This window comes from Microtus oregoni, unplaced genomic scaffold (genome assembly GCF_018167655.1).
Source record: "Microtus oregoni isolate MIOR12 unplaced genomic scaffold, Mior012 000000F_ref0000247, whole genome shotgun sequence".
Lineage (NCBI taxonomy): Eukaryota > Metazoa > Chordata > Mammalia > Rodentia > Cricetidae > Microtus > Microtus oregoni.
In genome coordinates, this window is record NW_024543059.1 from 45,359,628 (window position 1) to 45,377,898 (window position 18,271).

An 18,271-nucleotide genomic window follows, 5' to 3' on the forward strand; every position below is an offset into this window, starting at 1 on the left:
ACTGTGTGTCTGTTCTCCGGGGGATAGTTTAAATAGCCCATGGGAGTGGTCCTGACCCTCCCTGGGGAGGGGGTCACCGTTTGGCAGTCTTTTTCAGGGGTGGAGTTTGGACTGAGGCAACTACCCTGGGGAGGGACCTCCAGCCAAACATTCCAGACTCCTTGTATATATGGATGCCAGGGGGCTAAGGTAAAACTTCCAACAAAACAGTACAGAGTTTTTGGATAAAGGGGCACTGGCTCAAGTCTGGCTACTTGTAGGCCCATATTTCTTTATGGCATGGCAGCCAGGCTCTGGAGCCATAGGCCCCACCTGAGGTGGTCACGTAGCCCTGCAGACAGGCTGTCACTGCCTAACAAAGAGTCAGGATGTTGTTGCTCCTTTCTTTGTAATTTGGAGGATGCCTTATAGAGATGCTGATTCAAGCCTACACAACAACTAGCAGATACAGCAGACAGGTAGATGCAGATGTGACAAAACACCATTCATAGCTGGGCGGTGGCAGCACACGCCTTTAATCCCAGCACTTGGGAGGCAGAGGCAGGTGGATCTCTGTGAGTTCAAGGCCAGCCTGGTCTACAAGAGCTAGTTCCAGGACAGGCTCCAAAACCACAGAGAAACCCTGTCTCGAAAAACCAAAAAAACAAACAAACAAACAAAAAAACGCCATTCACCTGGCTACCTAGGAGACAGGTCAGGTGTATTTTCCCGCTCAGTTTATATGTTGGTATAAAAGCTGTTTGGATAATAAACATGGGATAATAAACATCAGGAGAGAAGAACCCTGAGATGCCCTTCCATTGTGACCGTGTAATCCATGTCTGGTTGTTCCTTGAGTCTCTGTACCAGTCCAGTTAGGGAAAATAGTTATCTATGTTGGGGCCCACCCACAGGCTCTAACATAATGGTGCCCAGCAACGTGGTACTGACCACTGAACCCCAAGATGAATGCCAAAGGAAGAACAAGAAGTATGAGAAAGAATGTGGTGCTGACCGCTGAACTCCGGGAAAAGCTGGAAAAAGGAAAAGATGAGAGAGACCGTGAATGCTGACCGCTGAACCCCAAGAGAAAGGAGAAAGGATGGAGGAGAATGTGAGGCTGATCTGCACACCCCAAAAAGCAAGGAAGAAGTGACCAGACTTGAGGAACCCGCGAGAAAAAAAATTGGTGGATGCGTGAGTAATGTGTGCTTAGATATCAAAACGGGACAGTAATATCGGGAGAAAAACTTGTAAATATAGAAATATGGGACAAGGAGAAAGCAATCGGATGGCTATGCAGTTGATTGAAGATATTTTAAAAGACAGAGGAGAGAGAGTACAGCAGCATCAGATACAGATACAGAAACAACGGCAGAGTTATTGAGAATCTATAAGCGTGATAGATGCAGAATTGCGACTTTTATTGATTGCTAAATGAGTAGGAAAGGTGAAGGAAAAATGACTTTTGGCACAAGAATCACCAAGTTACCCCTGAGATTGAGTAGCCAGGTGCACGCAGTAGCCAGCTAATATAACTCACCTGCGGGAAAAGGCGAGCAGGAGCAAGAGTTTAGAGAGCAAATTTAACATCACACAGTCTACAGAACAGAGGAGAGGATTCAGAGATTCTCCTAATTTTATGATTTACAAGTTAAAATAGAAAACATAGTTAAAAATCTGCCCGCCAGAGCTTGGGAAGGCAGTCTAACAGAAGGAGAGAGTATGTATCCTACCCCCTGCCGTGTGGCACCTCTTCAACACAGGTTTAAATTAAGGTAGCCTCTGAGATAAGCAGGTTAAAATGCTTCTTTTCCATTTCACAATTTTGCTTCTTTGTCAAAAGTCTGCTGTTTGTAAGCAGGTGAATTCGTATCCAAGGTGGACTGATTTCAGTACTGTGGCTCTGTAGTAAAGTTTAAAGTCAGAGATTGTGATGCATTCAGAAGTTCCTTGATTGTACAGGATTTTAAGATTGTTTAGGCTATCCTGAGTTTTTGTCTTTTCTTATAAGGTGGAGGATTGTTTTTTCGAAGTCTGTGAAGAATTTTGTTATAAGTTTAATGGGCATTTGCATTAAATCTGTAGATTGCTTTCAGTAAGATTGTCAATTTTGCTATGTTGGTGCTGTCTTTACAAGAGAATAGGAGATCTTTCCATTTTCTGATGGCTTAGATTTCTTTCTTCAAAGATTTAAAGTTCTTATTATAAAGGTTTTTCAATTTGTGTGATTAGAGTTACTCAAAGATATTTGTGGTATTTATGGCTATCTTATTCATTGTGTGTGCAGAAGAGATACGCTTGGGTTGTTTTCAGATTCTGTGTATGATAAAGTGATTCTGCTGTGAACATAGTTGAGCAAGTGTCCTTGTGGTATGGTTGAGCATCTTTTGTATATAGACCCAGAAGAGGTATAGCTGAGTTTTAAAGTAGTTTGTTACCTAATTTTCTGAGAATTCGCCATACTGGGATCCAAAGCTGCTGTACCAGTTTACACTTCCAGCAATGGAGGAGTTTTCTTCTTTACCCCACATTCTCTTAAGCATAAGTTGTGAGCAATGTTTTTAATCTTGGTCATTTTTGCAGGGATAAGCTGGAGTCTCAGAGTTGTTCTGGTTTACATTTCTCCAATGGTTAAGGATGTTATATTTGAGCATTTTTTGAATGTCTTTCAGTCATTTTAAGTTCATCTATTGAGAGTTTTCAGTTTAGGTCTGTTGCATATATTTGGTGACTAATTTCCTGAGTTCCTTGTATGTTTTTGAAGTGGATTAGTGATTGGTGAGGATATTTTCCCATTCTACAGGCTATTATGTCTTGTTGACTATGTTCTTAGCTATATAGAAGCTTCTCAGTTTGTTAAACTTTTGACCATCTTGTATTAGCAACCATTGATGATTTTGTGTGTATATGTGTTTATATGTGTATGTATTTGTTCGTGTGTGTGTGTGTGTGTGTGTGTGTAGTTGTGCGTAGTCCAGAGGACCATCTCGTGTGTTTCCTCAGAACTTGTCCACCTCGTTTCACGAGACAGCGTTTTACCAGTTGGGGCAGGCTGGATTCGATCTCCGTCTGCCTAATGCTGGGATGTAAACATGCTACCATGCCCGGCCTTTATGTGGGTCCCGGGGATTGAACTCAGATCCTCCTTCTGAGTAGCAAGCGCCTTAAAGCTGAGCCACCGCCAGTAACCTGACGCCTCTTGCTCGAGTCAGCGATTGTTCTTTCACAGACTTCTGTTTCCCTTCCTAGCACATTTCTGGTCCTCTGTCCTGTGGAGCATTCGAAGAACCAACAAAGGTCAGAGTGGCGGGATCACAAGGATCAAAGAGGACAGTGGCCCCAGACATGAGGTGCAGAACCATCCTCTGGCTTGGGAGTTGGGGGAGGAGCAGGAGGCAGAGAGGAAGGCAGTGAAGAAATGAGGGGTGAGGAGGTGGGAGCAGCTGCCCTCTGAGACAGAGGCAGGTCAGGCTCCTCTGAGACTGTAGGAGCTGAGCTGGAGCGCGGACAGCTGGGGAAGGCTTGCAGAGGTAAAGCAGGCATTTCTAAGCCTTTCTTTAGATGGCAGAGGCAGGGGCATCACCAGCTCCAGGCCAGTCTGGGCTGCGTAGGAAGCCCCTTTCTTACAAACCAGCAAACCAGAGCCCACTGTGAAGAGCCCCCCCCCCCTTCCTCCTTCTCTCCCTTTTCCCCTCCTCCCTCCTTACCTGTCCTTCTCTATTGCCCAGGGCTGGCCTCAAAGTCAGTCAGTCCTCCTGCCTCAGCCTCTTGAAGACTGAGGTTTCTAGTGAAAGCCACTGTGAGCTTTGGAGGGTGTCTACCTCTATATCCAGAAATCCTTAGTGTGGTTCCCACCTTTCTGCCTCTTAACTGTAGCTCCCCCAACCCCGGTCCTTTGTGTTAAAACATTTGAAGAAGTAAAAAAATCATATAAGAAATGTGTGTGTGGTGGGGGGGTATGGTGCATATGTGTACACGAGCATGTTTATGTGTGAGTGTGCTAAGGCATTTGTGGGAGGTGCTTGTGTGTATGGCACATGTTGGTATGGTATGGATGTGGGATATAGTACATGCGTGTATGTGTTTGTGATGTGTGTGAGGGTGATGATGCCTGTGTGCGTGTGTCACGTGTGGTACCTGTGTGTGTCACATGTGGTGCCCGTGTGTGTCACGTGTGGTACCTGTGTGTGTCACGTGTGGTGCCCGTGTGTGTCACGTGTGGTGCCCATGTGTGTCACGTGTGGCGCCCGTGTGTGTCACGTGTGGTACCTGTGTGTGTCACGTGTGGTGCATGTGTGTGTCATGTGTGGTGCCCGTGTGTGTCACATGTGGTGCCTTGTGTGTTACGTGTGGTGCCCATGTGTGTCACATGTGGTGCCCATGTGTGTCACGTGTGGTGCCTGTGTGTGTCACGTGTGGTGCCTTGTGTGTTACGTGTGGTGCCCGTGTGTGTCATGTGTGGTGCCCGTGTGTGTCACATGTGGTGCCTTGTGTGTCACGTGTGGTGCCTGTGTGTGTCACGTGTGGTGCATGTGTGTGTCACATGTGGTGCGTGTGTGTCACGTGTGGTGCCCGTGTGGTGCCTTGTGTGTCACATGTGGTGCATGTGTGTGTCACGTGCGGCGCCCATGTGTGTCATGTGTGGTGCCTGTGTGTGTCACGTGCGGTGCCTGTGTGTGTCACGTGCGGTGCCTTGTGTGTCACGTGCGGTGCATGTGTGTGTCACGTGCGGTGCCCGTGTGTGTCACGTGTGGTACCCATGTGTGTCACGTGTGGCACGTGTGTGTCACGTGTGGCACGTGTGTGCGTTACGTGTGGCGCGTGTGTGTCACGTGTGGTGCCTGTGTGTGTCACGTGTGGCACGTGTCTGTGTCACGTGTGGTTCCCGTGTGTGTCACGTGTGGTGTCCTGTGTGTCACGTGTGGTGCCTGTGTGTGTCACGTGTGGTGCGTGTGTGTCACGTGTGGTGCCTGTGTGCAGAATATGAGAATGTGATACGTGTTTGTGTAAGGCACACGATGTGTTTGTATGCTATATGTAGGGCCTGTTTGGGTGATACGTGTTTGCATGGCATGTATGTGGTGTTTGTGATGTATGTGTTTTGAATGTCAGTAAGTGGAGAGCGTAGAAATGAAATTCTCCTTTGAGAGAGTTTGGAACTCACTGAGCCCTGGTTTCTTCTAAGATCTGTGGCTTCTGATTTTCAGGTCCACGGAGAAAGGGGAAGGGGCCCCTCCCCTCGCCAAAGCAAAAGCTTCTCTAGAGGAAGCGCCTCCAGAGTCTTCCTCAATAAAGGCTTCAGAGTCATTGGTGGAACAAAACTTATCCACAGTCTCAAGTCTTTCCGAGCTGGAGTCGAACGCTGAGGAATGGGGAGGTGGGATCCTAACTTGGTGTGTATCAGCCTGGGAAACACAGGCCGCAGTCTCAGAAACCCGGGTGGCAAAGGCTCGGGCATGGGAGACCCATGCTTTGGAGGCTCAGGTAAGAGGTGGCCCACAACCTAAGCCCAGTGCCACAAAAGAAGCGACTGTGACAACCTCAGAGGAGACAAGATATATGAGCAGGGAGGAGAGTGACGTCTTCCTTCCCCGCCAGCTCTGGTCCAGCAAGCTTAAGTTCATCCTGGCCATGGTGAGCTACCTGCTGATGCCGATTCAGCTCTGGCGCTTTGTCTCACAGTGGCTTCACAAAGGAGGCTGTAAGTCTGGGAACCCAAGAGGCACAGAGAAGTGAGGCTGCCCTGGCTCCCAGTGATAACATCTGTGAGGGGTCTGGATGCCGGAGAGCAATAGAAACCATGTTTCTGAGACCCAGGGTCAGGGGAAGCAGAAGTGCAGGGTTTTAAGCATAGGCCAGCGGGATAACCAGGAGGATGCTGAGAGGAACTAGGTGTCTGAGACCTCTAGGAATAAGGAGCGTGACCAGTATGGACTGTGGAGCCAGCAAGCCTCAAGCCCGTGGCCCGAGGGAGGCTGCTGTTGGTGACGAAGGACAGGCTCTGTGGGCCCGAGGCTCTCAGAGTCTTTCTGCCTTCTCTCCACAGGCAGCTTTCTTATAATGTACACCTTAATGTTGTTCTGGATTGGAATTCCTCTGCTCTTCCTGGAGATGGCCGTTGGCCAGAGGGTACAGCGTGCCAGCATTGACCTGTGGAAGACCCTGGGTCCGTGGTTTGGTGGACTGGGATACAGCGCTTTCTTGGTGAGGAGCCCCAAGCTTCCCAAGCCTGCCCCTACAGCTGCTCCTCACCCTTCACTCCCTGCCCCTGCTCTTCCTCCCAGACACGTCTCCCCTGCTCTCCAGGTGTGCTTCATCATCAACACCTACAAGAATCTGTTTAATTCCTGGATCCTCTTCTACATGAGCCACATATTCTACTTCACTGTTCCATGGCAGCACTGTCCCTTTCAAAGGAACTCCAGTAGCTTTGGTGAGGAAGGAGAGGTGGAGAAACGAAGAGACTTGGGAAGAGGAGAAAATAGAAAGGAGGGGCATGAATCGGAAGACAACACAAAGAGCAGGGGGCTGCAGGGGGTGAAGAGGGAGGCTTTGCCATGTCTAGCAGGCCTGTCCAAAGCCATGTCCTCCCAGATCCCGAATGTGAGCAGGCAACATCCTACACGTACTTTTGGTACCGGCAGACCCTGAAAGCCTCAGACAGAATAGAGGACGGAGGGCCTGTAGCTTTCAACCTGGGCATATGCCTCTTTCTGGCTTGGTGTCTCGTTTGTGTTTTCATAATGAATGGGATCAAGTCCTTGGAGAAGGTGAGTCGCACTGGGCCTTTGGCATTCTCAAGGGCTATGAGCTTGTTTCTCCCGCCTGGTCAGTTACCCCTGCAAGCTCCTTGCCTGGATGAAGACTCTTCTGAGTCCTACCCCAGCCCTGAGCTATGCACAAGGACGAGTCCCTATTGACATGCTGCACTATGCGCAGGTTCTGAATGTCCTGGTGCTGCTTCCCTATCTCATCATCTTCTGCTTCTTCTTCCGGACTCTGCACATGGAGGGCACAGTGTATGGGCTGAAACACCTGCTGGTTCTCGAGGTGAGGTCCTTCCGCAGAGCAGCGCAGCTGCCTACCGTTGTCTCCTGTACCTCCTCCCTTCGAGAGAGACGATGTCCCTTCCCAAATCTTGACGTCCCTGTTGTATCTGCCTCTCCTTTTCAGGTGGCAAGCATTTACGACCCAATCGTGTGGTCCCAAGCAGGGGTCCAGGTCATATTAGACATGGGCCTAGGCTTTGGGCCCATCGTCTACTTGTCCTCATACATGCCTGACTTCAACAACTGTCTGGGGGACGCCTTCCTTATGGTCCTGATCAAGATGCTCACCTTGCTGTTCATCATGCCTTTCATCCTCTCGATCCTGGGCTTCTGGGCCACCATAACCACACATCGCTCCTGTGAGAAGTAAGGCCAGTTTCCTGATCAAGTCTAACCTGGGCGGCTTCATAACCCATCCTCACATCTCAACTTCAGGGAGGTTAAAAGCTCTGCTTCCTCTTAGCTGAGAACATTAGAGAGTGTCAGAGGTTGCCAACGGCCACCTCAGAGCTGACGTGCTAGCAGACGCTAAGAATGGCCGGTGTGCAAAGGTCACTCACACAGAGAACAGCATCTGTGTTCACCTCTCAGAGCCATCCACGGACATCTGCTTCCTCCGCAGGCCCTGAGCTGTGGGTTCCAGACTTAGTGTTCTCTGCCCATCTGGTAAAGCTAAACTCCAAAAGGTTAGGGAACAGGATTCTCTCCTGGCTGACACAGTCCTGCAGCTCTTCCTCTCGTCTTGGTCCTATTGACACATTCCAATCCCATGAGTTCATGGGGTACATTGCGATACATGTGTACATTGCATATTGACCACACTGTCACCTCAGACCTTAGTTTTTCTTTGTGGTGACAACAAAGATCCCTGAGGACGTTTTGTGTTTTGAGACAGGGTCTCCCTATCTAGCCCAGGCTAGCCTTGAACTCCTGATCATCCTTCCTCCTACTTCTCGAAGCTTGGCTTGCAGCTGTGTGTCACCATGCCCAGCACTTGTCGTTATTTTTATCCCTTTAAAGAGTCTATTATTTGTTTATTCATTGTGTGTGCGTGTTTTGCCTGCATAGACTATGTACACCATGGGTAGACCTGCTGCCTACAGAGGTCAGGAGAGGGGTGTCAGATCTGAAACAAGTTACCAACGGCTGAGTCAGAGTATGGATGCTGAGAGCCGAATCTGGGTCCTCTGCAAGAACAACAAGTGCTCTTTGATGGCTGACGTTCTCTCTGGCCCCCATGTCATTTTGATTACATAGCACACTCTGATTAGCTGTAAACACCCTACTGTGTGAGAGACCTGGAGCCCGATCCTGCTGTTCTGATGTCAACATAGCTTGGTGCCACCCATGAAGTGCCCTTTGCCATCACAGGAGCTTGGATTGGTTCGTCAGTGCCTTTCTTGCTTTTATTGCTTTTTCCAGCCTTGAGAGGAGGAGTGAAGAATGGAATACTAAGCCATAAACTTCTGGTGCCTGGTAATACGAGCTGAGAGGAGATAGGGCCTTTCCTTGAGCCTGAGAGAGTCAGAAAGGCCTTCCAGAGAAGGCAAACCTGAGTTGTATTTCTCCCTAGTAACCCCAATCTCCACAAACGGCTGTCATTTTCTTCTGGAAGCTGGAGTTGTGTGACTTCTCCCGAGTATGTACACAGATATTTGTTCACCCTAGACAGGGAACTGAGCCAAGAGGGTTTCACCCAGGTCTGGCTGGAGGCGATGGCACACTGGGTCACCCGTGGGAGCATGGTGAGGGCTTACCTACAGGAAAGCAAGCGGCTTCAAGGCAACACTGTGACTGGAGAGCAACGTGTGGGTGACACCTTGCATCCCTGCAGCTCCCTGGACTTCCTGTTGGCAGCTCTGGGAAGAGTCGTCTCCCCAGCAATTGTGGCTGTGTGCATAACCTTGGGGAGGGGTCTCATGTGTCTTGGACCTCTCGGGACTTCCAGTGTCCCCCAAGTTCGGTTAGCTTCCTGAGTCCTGTGATCCTCCCTTGGTGTGTTTCTGTTCAGGTTCACAGAAATTAGCCCCATGGCACCTATGCACTCCTGGCATTACGCAGAGTTCTGCATGGCAGATGCAGCTGTTCCTCGAAGACCTCAGAGCTAACCTGCAGCCGCTCCATCCCTCATGTAATGTGCCCTTGCGCTTACCCATTCCCACCGTGTCTCCCTGTAGACAGAAATCACCCCAGGACGGCACAGCCCAAACACATTGCCGCTGGAAGGAGATTTCTTCCTGTACTGCACAGAAGTTTGGTTTTGCTTCGGGCCAGCATCCCTTTGTAGCCCAGACTGCCTTGGAGCGCACAAGCTTTCTCTCTCTTTGAGCCTGCTGTCTGCTAGGCTTACAGGTGTTTGCCATCGCCTCACTGTCGGGAACGGTCTGTACTTGTTTAGTACAGAATGTGTCTAGTCACACGGACACACCAGGGAGTCCTAAAATGTGGACTTCGAGGGCTGGAGAGATGGCTCAGTGGTTAAGAGCACTGGCTGCTCTTACAGAGGTCCTGAGTTCAATTCCCAGCAACCACATGGTGGCTCACAACCATCTGTACTGAGATCTGGCGCCCTCCTCTGGCGTGCGGGCACACATGGAGGCAGAATGTTGTATACTTAATAAATAAATAAATAAAATTAAAAAAAAATGTGGACTTTGAGGATGCAGAGCTTACACATGCACAAGGCAGATGAAGCCGTAGAAGCTGGACAGGGTCTGCTCCGTGTCTGAGGGCCACAGTGGTTTAATCAGAATTACCCTTCCAGCAGGGAAACGGGAGAAGTCAGCTCTCTGTTTGCACAGCACTTTATTCAACTTGGCTGGACCACTTAATTTTGCAAGTCTGATATGCATACATATAATAATATATTTGTGTTATTTGTTTAGCTGTGTGGCTAGTATTGGAGTATGAACTTGATGTGGGGGATGGACTGTCATGGCCCACATGTGGAGGTCAGAAGACTCTTTGTGAGGACAGTGCTGCCCTTCACCTTCACGTGGGTTCCAAGGACTGTCACCAGGCCTGTACCCACCTCTCCTTTACCCACTGAAGCTTCTTGATGACCGCTGTGTTGTGTTTTGTTAGGCTGGGTTTTTCGTTTATTTGTTTGTTTGTTTTTTAAAGACAGGATTTTTCTGTGTAGCCCTGGCTGTCTTGGAACTCTGTAGACCAGGCTGACCTCGAACTCACAGAGATCTGCCTGCCTCTGCCTTTGCCTCCCAAGTGCTGGAATTAAAGGCGTGCACCGCCACCACCTGGCTGATCTTCTTATAAGAATAGACTATTATCAAGGGGCCGGAGAAATGACTCAGCAGCTAATAACACTTCCATAGGACACAGGTTTGAATCCCAGCACCATGTTGGGAGGCTCCCAGCTGCCTGTAACTCCAGCTCCTGGGCATCTGATGCCTCTTCTGCCTTCTCCATCTACATATGCACTGAATAAATTAATATGAAAAATAAACAGTGGTACACCAAAATACCCTCTCCCCACATCCCCCATACACCCCCTCCCCACGCGTACCCCATGCCTTTTGTTTTTTTTTGATATTTTGAGGCAGAGTCTCTCTTTCTGGCTATCCTAGAGCTCACTATGTACACATGACATGAGGAAGGCCCCACCTTCAATGTCACAGTGAGCCAGACACTTGCTGCCAGTCCTCCCAGGGGCAGGGAAAGTGTAGAAGGGTGTTTAGCAAATGAACAAAAGAAGGGGCAAATTGAAGTTTCCACTAGGTTGTATCCATAAGGCAGCCTTAGCTGTAACTTAAAGCACAAGTTTTGACTCTGATTATCCACAGGACCAAGTTCCAAGAAGTCTCTTTCCAAAGCCCCAGTCCAGAGGACCTCACCTCAACCCTAGGCTGTTAAAATCTTAAAGACTAAGCCAGGCCTAGAGCTGTAGGTCCTACCAGGTCCTGCAGAGTCAGAGTCAGGAGAATCACAGCTTCAAGGCCAGCCTGGTCTACACAGTAAATTCCAGGACAGGCAGGGCTACATGGGGAGATCCTGTCTCAGAAAAGCCAGTAAATAAATATTTGAAAGGGAGGGCTAGAGAGGTAGCTCAGTGATTAAGAGCACTGGCTGCTCTTGCGGAGAACCCACATTCAGTTCCCACGACACACACCGTGGCTCTCAGCTACCTGTGCTCCAGTTCTGGAGACTCTGCCACCCTCTGCTGGCAAAACACTCATGCACATAAAATACAATAAAGGCATCTTAAAAACTAAAACTATATATATATATATGTATATATATATATGTATATATATACATATATATATATATATAGTGAAAAGGGCCTGGGTACATCTCACTGTAGACCACAAATGGCTGTCATTTTCTTCTATCACCAACACAGCCCTGGCTGACTCCAAGCACACTAGGCTGGGTGTCCAGAAACAGAAGTAGGAGATTCTCAGTGAGTTCAAGGCAAGCCAGGTCTACATAGCAAGCTAGGCCAATCAAGACCACAGAGAGGTGAATGAATTTCACTTTCATTTTCCTGTCTCGAAAAAGAGAAAAAGATTCATTTTTATTATTTTTTAAATTATGTGTCAGGACTATAGTTCATGTAAGTGCAGTGCCCATAAGATCCAAAGGGCATCAGATCCCCTAGAGCTGGAGTTACAGGCAGCTGTGAGCTGCCAGACATGGGTGCTGGCGCAGAAACAGTACATGTTCTTAATTGCTGAGTCATCTTTCTGGCCCCTGAGGGCAAGGGCATTAAAAACAAGAGCAATAAATAAACAAAATAGACAACAAAATTAGTAAACAAAGGAAAACAACCAAAAGCTGATTTTAAAATAAACCATAGGTAGCCGGGAGGTGCTAGATACCTTTAGTCCTAGCCCTGAGGAGGCTAGCCTGGTCTACAGAGTGAGCTCCAGGACAGCCAGAGCTACAGAGAAACCCTGTCTCGAAAAACCAAAATAAAATAAAATAAAATAAAAAATTACAAAAGATTAAAAATATTTTTCAGCCCAAATGATTTGCAATGAGACTATTAGTCTAAGTATGTAGCTGTCTTGTCTCCAGAAGAGCATCCTGTTTTAGTTTCTAGGACACGATCATACTTTCACGAAGCTTGCTCCCTGCTCTTGGCAAGGGCTCTGGTCAGAGTCAAGGTAACAACAGTTCTTCGACTTAGTACAACTTGGGACTGTCACACGCTTCAGGCTTCAGTCGAAGGAAGCTTCCCTGTTCTCAGAAGTGTAGGGCTTAGAAGGTTTTTCCCTACTCGTCTCAGAAAAGCTGGTGAAGACTAGGCCCACGAATCCCTATGAAGTCCGGGCTCCCCAAGGGCATACATTCTTCATGGCCCCCCGAAAGTGGGCATCCTCCAGACTTCACGGCAGGCTGTCCTTTACCGTTAGTACTATTGGACTCGAGATCTCTCTCATCTGTAAGATGAGCAAGGGAAGGACGGTGTGCCAAGGGCCTGACGGTTCTAATTCACCCACCCTCAGGAACACAGAGAAACTTATGATGCTGGTAGCCCAGGGGATCCTACCTCCTGAGGTGCGGCCCCCAACCCTGACGAAAAACCCGACCTCCACCTACAATTCCTGGCTCGACCGCCTCCCGCCACCCTTGAGGAGCGCCGTCCTCAGCAAGGTGCCCGAATGCAACATCCAGGAGCATTTTCTGAAGGTCAGTGGAGATGCTGGAGAGCCCGCTCTGCCCCACAGAGTGCAGCTCTCACTAGTCCCGGAGAGAAATGTGGGTAATGTAGGAAACGCAGGGCAATTGCAGTAGACAGAACCCGTTCCTCGGACTACAGGGGCGGGGTCCTGCTGCGTGAGCCTTGAGAGGAGGTGGAGAAGGCACTTTACTTCTCTGTCCTAGCAGATTGAGGAGAGCCCCCGCTTCGTGTTCCTGACCTTCACGGAGGTCATCTCTGCTCCCTGGGTCGTTCTTCTGGACTGTGCTCTTTTTCCTGCTGCTGCTGAGTCTGAGTTTGTGTGTCATGGTGACGTTCATGCTGGGCATCATCACCCGGCTCCAGGACACCTTCCCCTTCTTCAGGAGACAGCCAAGGATTCTTACAGGTACTTCCACCTTTGACCCTGCTCTCCCGCAGCCCTAACACCAGCCGTGGCTTAGGATCTCCCCTTAGTCCCATCTTCTCCCAGACCTCTGATCCTGACACAGGCCTAATGCTTCCTCCAGTGGGTGCTTCCGTGGTGATGTTCCTGTGCGGCCTCTTCTTCATCCAACCTTCAGGCATCTACTACTATTGGCTACTGAGTGAATACTGGATCGTCCTGCCCATCATCAGCATCGCCTTGTGTGAAAACCTTGCTGTAGCCTGGGCCTACAGGGCCAAGAGGTGAAGGGGGCCCGTGCCAGGCCCCCAGGAGCATGGATCTTTTGGGAGGGTTGACAGCTTTCCTGTTGTGTCTAATGTCAAGCCAGAGTGTCACAAGGACCCTTAATGTCAAGGCCTCTGAGGAACGTTTGTTTACCAGAGTTTTGTGTGTTTCATGTGCTTCAGTGGCCTGTTAGTGACAGGGACCCTGCATAAAGCCAGGTTAGCACTCTGTTCAGGACCTTACTTTCTAGTGGTATAGACACACGGCAGCAACACTGACAGACACGGAGCCTATGAATGGCAAGCGAGGCTGGGAGGAGGCTCAGCAGGTCAAGTCCTTGGTGTGCGAGCATCCGAGTCTGCGTTCTCTTCCTAGAATCCACATAAGTGGTCATGGCGGCACCCATTCTAGCCCCGTGAGGCAAAAGCAGAGGGCACCAGGGCCTTGACAGCCAGACAGTAGAGCTTCAGGCTCAGTGAGCAGGGCAGCAGCGGGAGCTGCTGGTGTCCCGCTCTAGCTTCCCTCTTCCCGTCCATGCGCACAGAACAAAAGACAAGAAACCAAAGGCCATTGGTCCAGAGACAGTGTGTGTGGTTTGGACGGGTAGTAAAGAAGGCCTTGATGGTAGGGTAATGTGTCTGAAGACTCCTAAGTAAAATAAGGGAGGAGCCATGATTAATGTGTATGTGGTGTGCATGTATATGTATGTGTGTGAGTGTTCCTGCGTGTGTGTACACCAGAGGAAATATCCTGCTTGAAGCTTTGAAGGAACAAGGGATCCAGGCAAGCTGGAATAGAATCAGGAGATTGGGGGCAGAAGATGGGACCTTGTAAACCATGATATGACCTAGCTTTGTGTGCAGTGTGTATCACAAAACACTAAATGGTTTCAGTAGGGAGCACCATCATCAGCTTAAAAACAAATTAGAGACAAGGTCTCTCTATATGCTCCTGGCTGTCCTAGAACTTGCTATAGACCACGTTGACCTCACAGAGGGGTCTGTCTGCCACCACTTCCCAAGCGCTAGGACTAACGGTATGCGCCACCATACATATATTTTATGAAGGCACCTCTGGTGGCCCTGGATGCCCAAGCAGAGCCAAGGAGGGGAATTGGGGGCTGTGTAAGATTACAAGTAAGAGCCAGTGGTGATTCGGGCTATCGTGATGTGGTGAGAAAAGCCAGGCATGGTGACACTCAGGAGGCAGAGGCAGGGGGATCTCTGTGAGTTTGAGGCAGCCTGATCTACAGAGTGAGTTCCAGGACAGCCAGGGCTATGCAGAGAAACCCTACCTCAAAAAACCAAAACCAAACCAAACAAAGAAAGATGTGGTAGGAGAGTGGCCCGAGCCAGGAGTTCAGGACTGGAGGGGAACAGGGCAGCAGGGTCAGCCTCCAACCCAGGGTTCTCTCCTATGCTGTCTAGATCTGAAGTGTTTGAATATTCAGTGTCCGTCTTGTGGGGCTATTTTGAGGCTCTTTGGAGCAGGCCTGTAGAAGTGACACCCAGCCCCTCTCTAGTCTGCTCTGGTCTCTGTATTTCAGTCACCCTGCTGCCCCTGGGATCCACATGGTAGGAGAAAAAACTAAACTCCACAAATGCACTGTGTTAGTCACATGTAACTGGATGGAGCCAGCTCTGTGGTCATTTCTTCCCCTTCAAGACGGGTCCTTAGGGTCAAGGCCATGTAAATCTTTCCTCCTCTAAGTCTCTGTGTGTCAGGTCTTTTGTGAGAGCAGCTCAAAGCTTGGCAGGGCGGGCAGGAGGCGCAGGCTTTAATTTCAGCATTCCGGAGGCAGAGAGAGGTGGATCTCGGTGACTCCACAGCCAGTGTGACCCACACAGAGACCCTATCTCCAGGAAGACGTAACTAACAAGACACACAAGTGGTGTAGCCCCAAGGCAGAAGGTGCTGGAAGTGGCGTTTGCAAATGGTCCTTAGAGTCTGTTCCCCCTCACTAACTCACTTTAAAATTATTTTATGTGCATGAATGTTTTGCCTGTATGTGTGTATGTATGTATATATGTGTACCACATGTGTGCCTGGTGCTCATGCAGGCAAGAAGAGGGTATCAGATGCCCTGGAACTGGAGTTATAGACAATTACGAGCTGCCATGTGGCTGCTGGGAATCAAACCTGGATTCACCACAAAAGCAATGAGTGCTCTTAATTGAACCATCTCTCCAGCCCCATATGGTTCCACATTTGTCTTCTGTGGGTGAGTGTATGTTTATGGGCACACGTGTGACTAACACAGTGCATTTGTGGGGTTTAGTTTTTTCTCCGACCATGTGGATCCCAGGGGCAGCAGGCGCCTTTACCTACTGAACCACCAAACACTTATTGAGACTCAAGTGTGGGTGTGTAGGTGTCTGTGTGCCTGCCCATGAGCGTGTGAGCACGTGTCAGGTGTGTAGGTGTCTGTGTGCCTGCCCATGCGCGTGTGAGCACGTGTCAGGTGTGTAGGTGTCTGTGTGCCTGCCCATGCACGTGTGAACACATGTCAGGTGTTTTTCTCAGTCGCTCTCCACTTACATTTTGAGACAGGGTCTCTTCTTGAACCTGGAACTCACTGACTTGGCTAAACGGGCTTCCTAGCAAGCCTCTGAGACTCTCTTATCTCCACCTGTGCACACCTGTGTGCCTGACTTTTCTGTGTATATTGGTGCCAGTTTCCCCATGCCAGGACATCTCTGTCCAGAAACCATTGTGGTGCTGGGATGAACTCATCATATTGAGGTCTCTCAAAGCCCAGGTCTGTAGGAGAAGATGTGCAGACAGCCCTGTGGGTGTGCCGGGTGCAGAGCTGTTAGTAAGGGGAGACACTGAGGGTGAGGATGGAAATTTAGGCAGGAGTGGCGGGGAAGGTGCTCTGAAGCAAAGCCTGGACAGACAGAGGCAGAAAAGAGAAGAGGACCTCGGAGCCTGGCCTCCCAGACCAAAGGGCTGCTGGTTCAAATCCAGAGGGTTATGACGGAAAGAAAACAGGCTGGGTCATCAAGGTTCAGCGGTGCCTCGATTCTCTTTGCTTGGCTTAGGTTGGGTACCTAGCCCCTAGAAAGGTCTTTGCCACATCACAGATGTCATCTCAGGATGAATGAGAGGGGTATGGGCCCTGTGGGAGGTGCTGGGCAGCAGGGGGATAGAAGACCGACTAGAAGAGGAGACCTGAAATAACGCAGGCCAAAGCTGCCAGAAAATAACAGGATTGTGAGGTGGGGAGGCTGGACTGGCGCCCATATTCCTTGTCCCTCCACAGGTTCCTTGCAGACATGATGGCGCTACTAAGCCGCCCCATCTGCCCTATCTGTGGCTGGATATGGTGCTATGTGTCCCCAGTGGTGCTGCTAGGCCTGTTAATAGCTGTCTTCATTCAGATGGGCACAAGGCCCCTCACCTACACAGCCTGGAACTCCAGCACTGTGAGTGTATCCTCTCTCAGATCTTCAGGTTCCTTCTGGTCCTTCCAGTCCCCTGTGGGCTGAGGACCTGGCCTTTGGCTCACTAGCCTTCACCTTTCCCCTCTCCCTCCCACACCTCTTCTTCCTCTCCTAGGAATTTTGTGTTAATACCCTTTCATGGTCTCTCCATAGTCAAAAGAGACAGTTCAACAATACCCAATGTGGGCCTTGATTCTGACAGTCGGGCTGTATGTCATCGTCCTCATTCCCATTCCTGCCTACATTGCATACTGCCTCACCCTGGGGATTCCCTTCAGGCCTACAGCATCCCCTAAGCTCTCCAGTGGAAGTGGCCAGCCACTGACTAAGAAAAAGGCCTCAGAGGATATTCCACAGGGCTACAAAACAAAGTCCTCATCAGCCTGATGGCGGAGCCCCTAACTTCCCTCATTGGACCAGACATCCTGCATCTCTCACAAGTAGACCGAAGGGGGAGGGGAGGAGCCGCAGATTTCTAATGGCTTTGCAGCCCCTTCATGGCTGGACTCTTCCATTCCACTTCTCCAGCCCTCGCTTGCTCAGTGTGTGTGCACGTTCACCGAGCTCCAGGCGTGGCCTGCCAACCCTGCTCCTGGTCCTGGGTCTCCTGCGGGGGCGAGAGAAGCCCAATGTTGATGGCCAATAAATCAGACTGTGGCTCCACACTGAGTGTGAGGGTTTTCCTGTAAAGGTCTCGAGCAGTTGCCTTTTCCACAATGCTGCCATTTTTTTCCAGAGCTACATATCTAGCCCTGAGTTCCCATGCTCTCCCTGCCCCATGAACTCGGATGCTAGATTAGCTCCCAAGCCTTGTCTAGAACCCGCTCCTCAGTCAAGATGTTCTCAAAATGGCCTCAGCAAAATGGGAAGGATAGCATCACCCTTGCTGCTAAGAATAGTAACCCCATCACAGGCCACAGAGTCTTAAAATTCATCCGGTGGGCCAGGTGGTGGTGGCGCACGCCTTTAATCCCAGTACTTGGGAGGCAGAGGCAGGCGGATCTCTGTAAATTTGAGGACAGCCTGGTCTACAAAGTGATTTCCAGGACAGCCAGGACTGTTTCACAGAGAAACCCTGTCTTGAGAAACAAAACAAAAAATCATCTGGAATATATGTAGTGGTGTGTGTGTCTATGTGTGTGTGTGCATACACACTACAGCATGCATGTGGAGGTCAGAGAACAACAAGCAGGATTTGGTTCTTTCTTTCAACATGTGGTCCCCAGTAATAACTCTGGAAAACAAGGGTAACAGCTGCTTGAAAAGAGACATTGACTCCCCTCCCCCCAGACAGGGTTTCTCTGTGCAGCAGCCCTATTTGTCCTGGAACTAGTTCTATAGACCAGGCTGGCCTCAAACTCACAGAGATCCACCTGCCTCTGCCTCCCGAGTGCTGGGATTAAAGCGTGCACTACTGGGGAAATTTAGACCTCCCAGTCTCCCTTAGCAGGTGATGCTGAAGGTTGGGGGACCTCACTTGGAG

General features: G+C 49.7%; 1 protein-coding gene across 1 annotated transcript; it reads left to right on the forward strand.

The window, feature by feature from the left end:
* Positions 1–904: 904 nt before the first annotated feature.
* Positions 905–17,175, forward strand: LOC121463857 (orphan sodium- and chloride-dependent neurotransmitter transporter NTT5-like). Its single transcript, XM_041676421.1, is given in 13 exon segments — positions 905–969; positions 5,190–5,683; positions 6,029–6,186; positions 6,289–6,415; positions 6,577–6,752; positions 6,922–7,032; positions 7,156–7,397; positions 12,500–12,683; positions 12,882–12,925; positions 12,927–13,081; positions 13,203–13,362; positions 16,608–16,770; positions 16,942–17,175. Coding segments are annotated over 13 exon segments (2,313 nt in total).
* Positions 17,176–18,271: the final 1,096 nt, after the last annotated feature.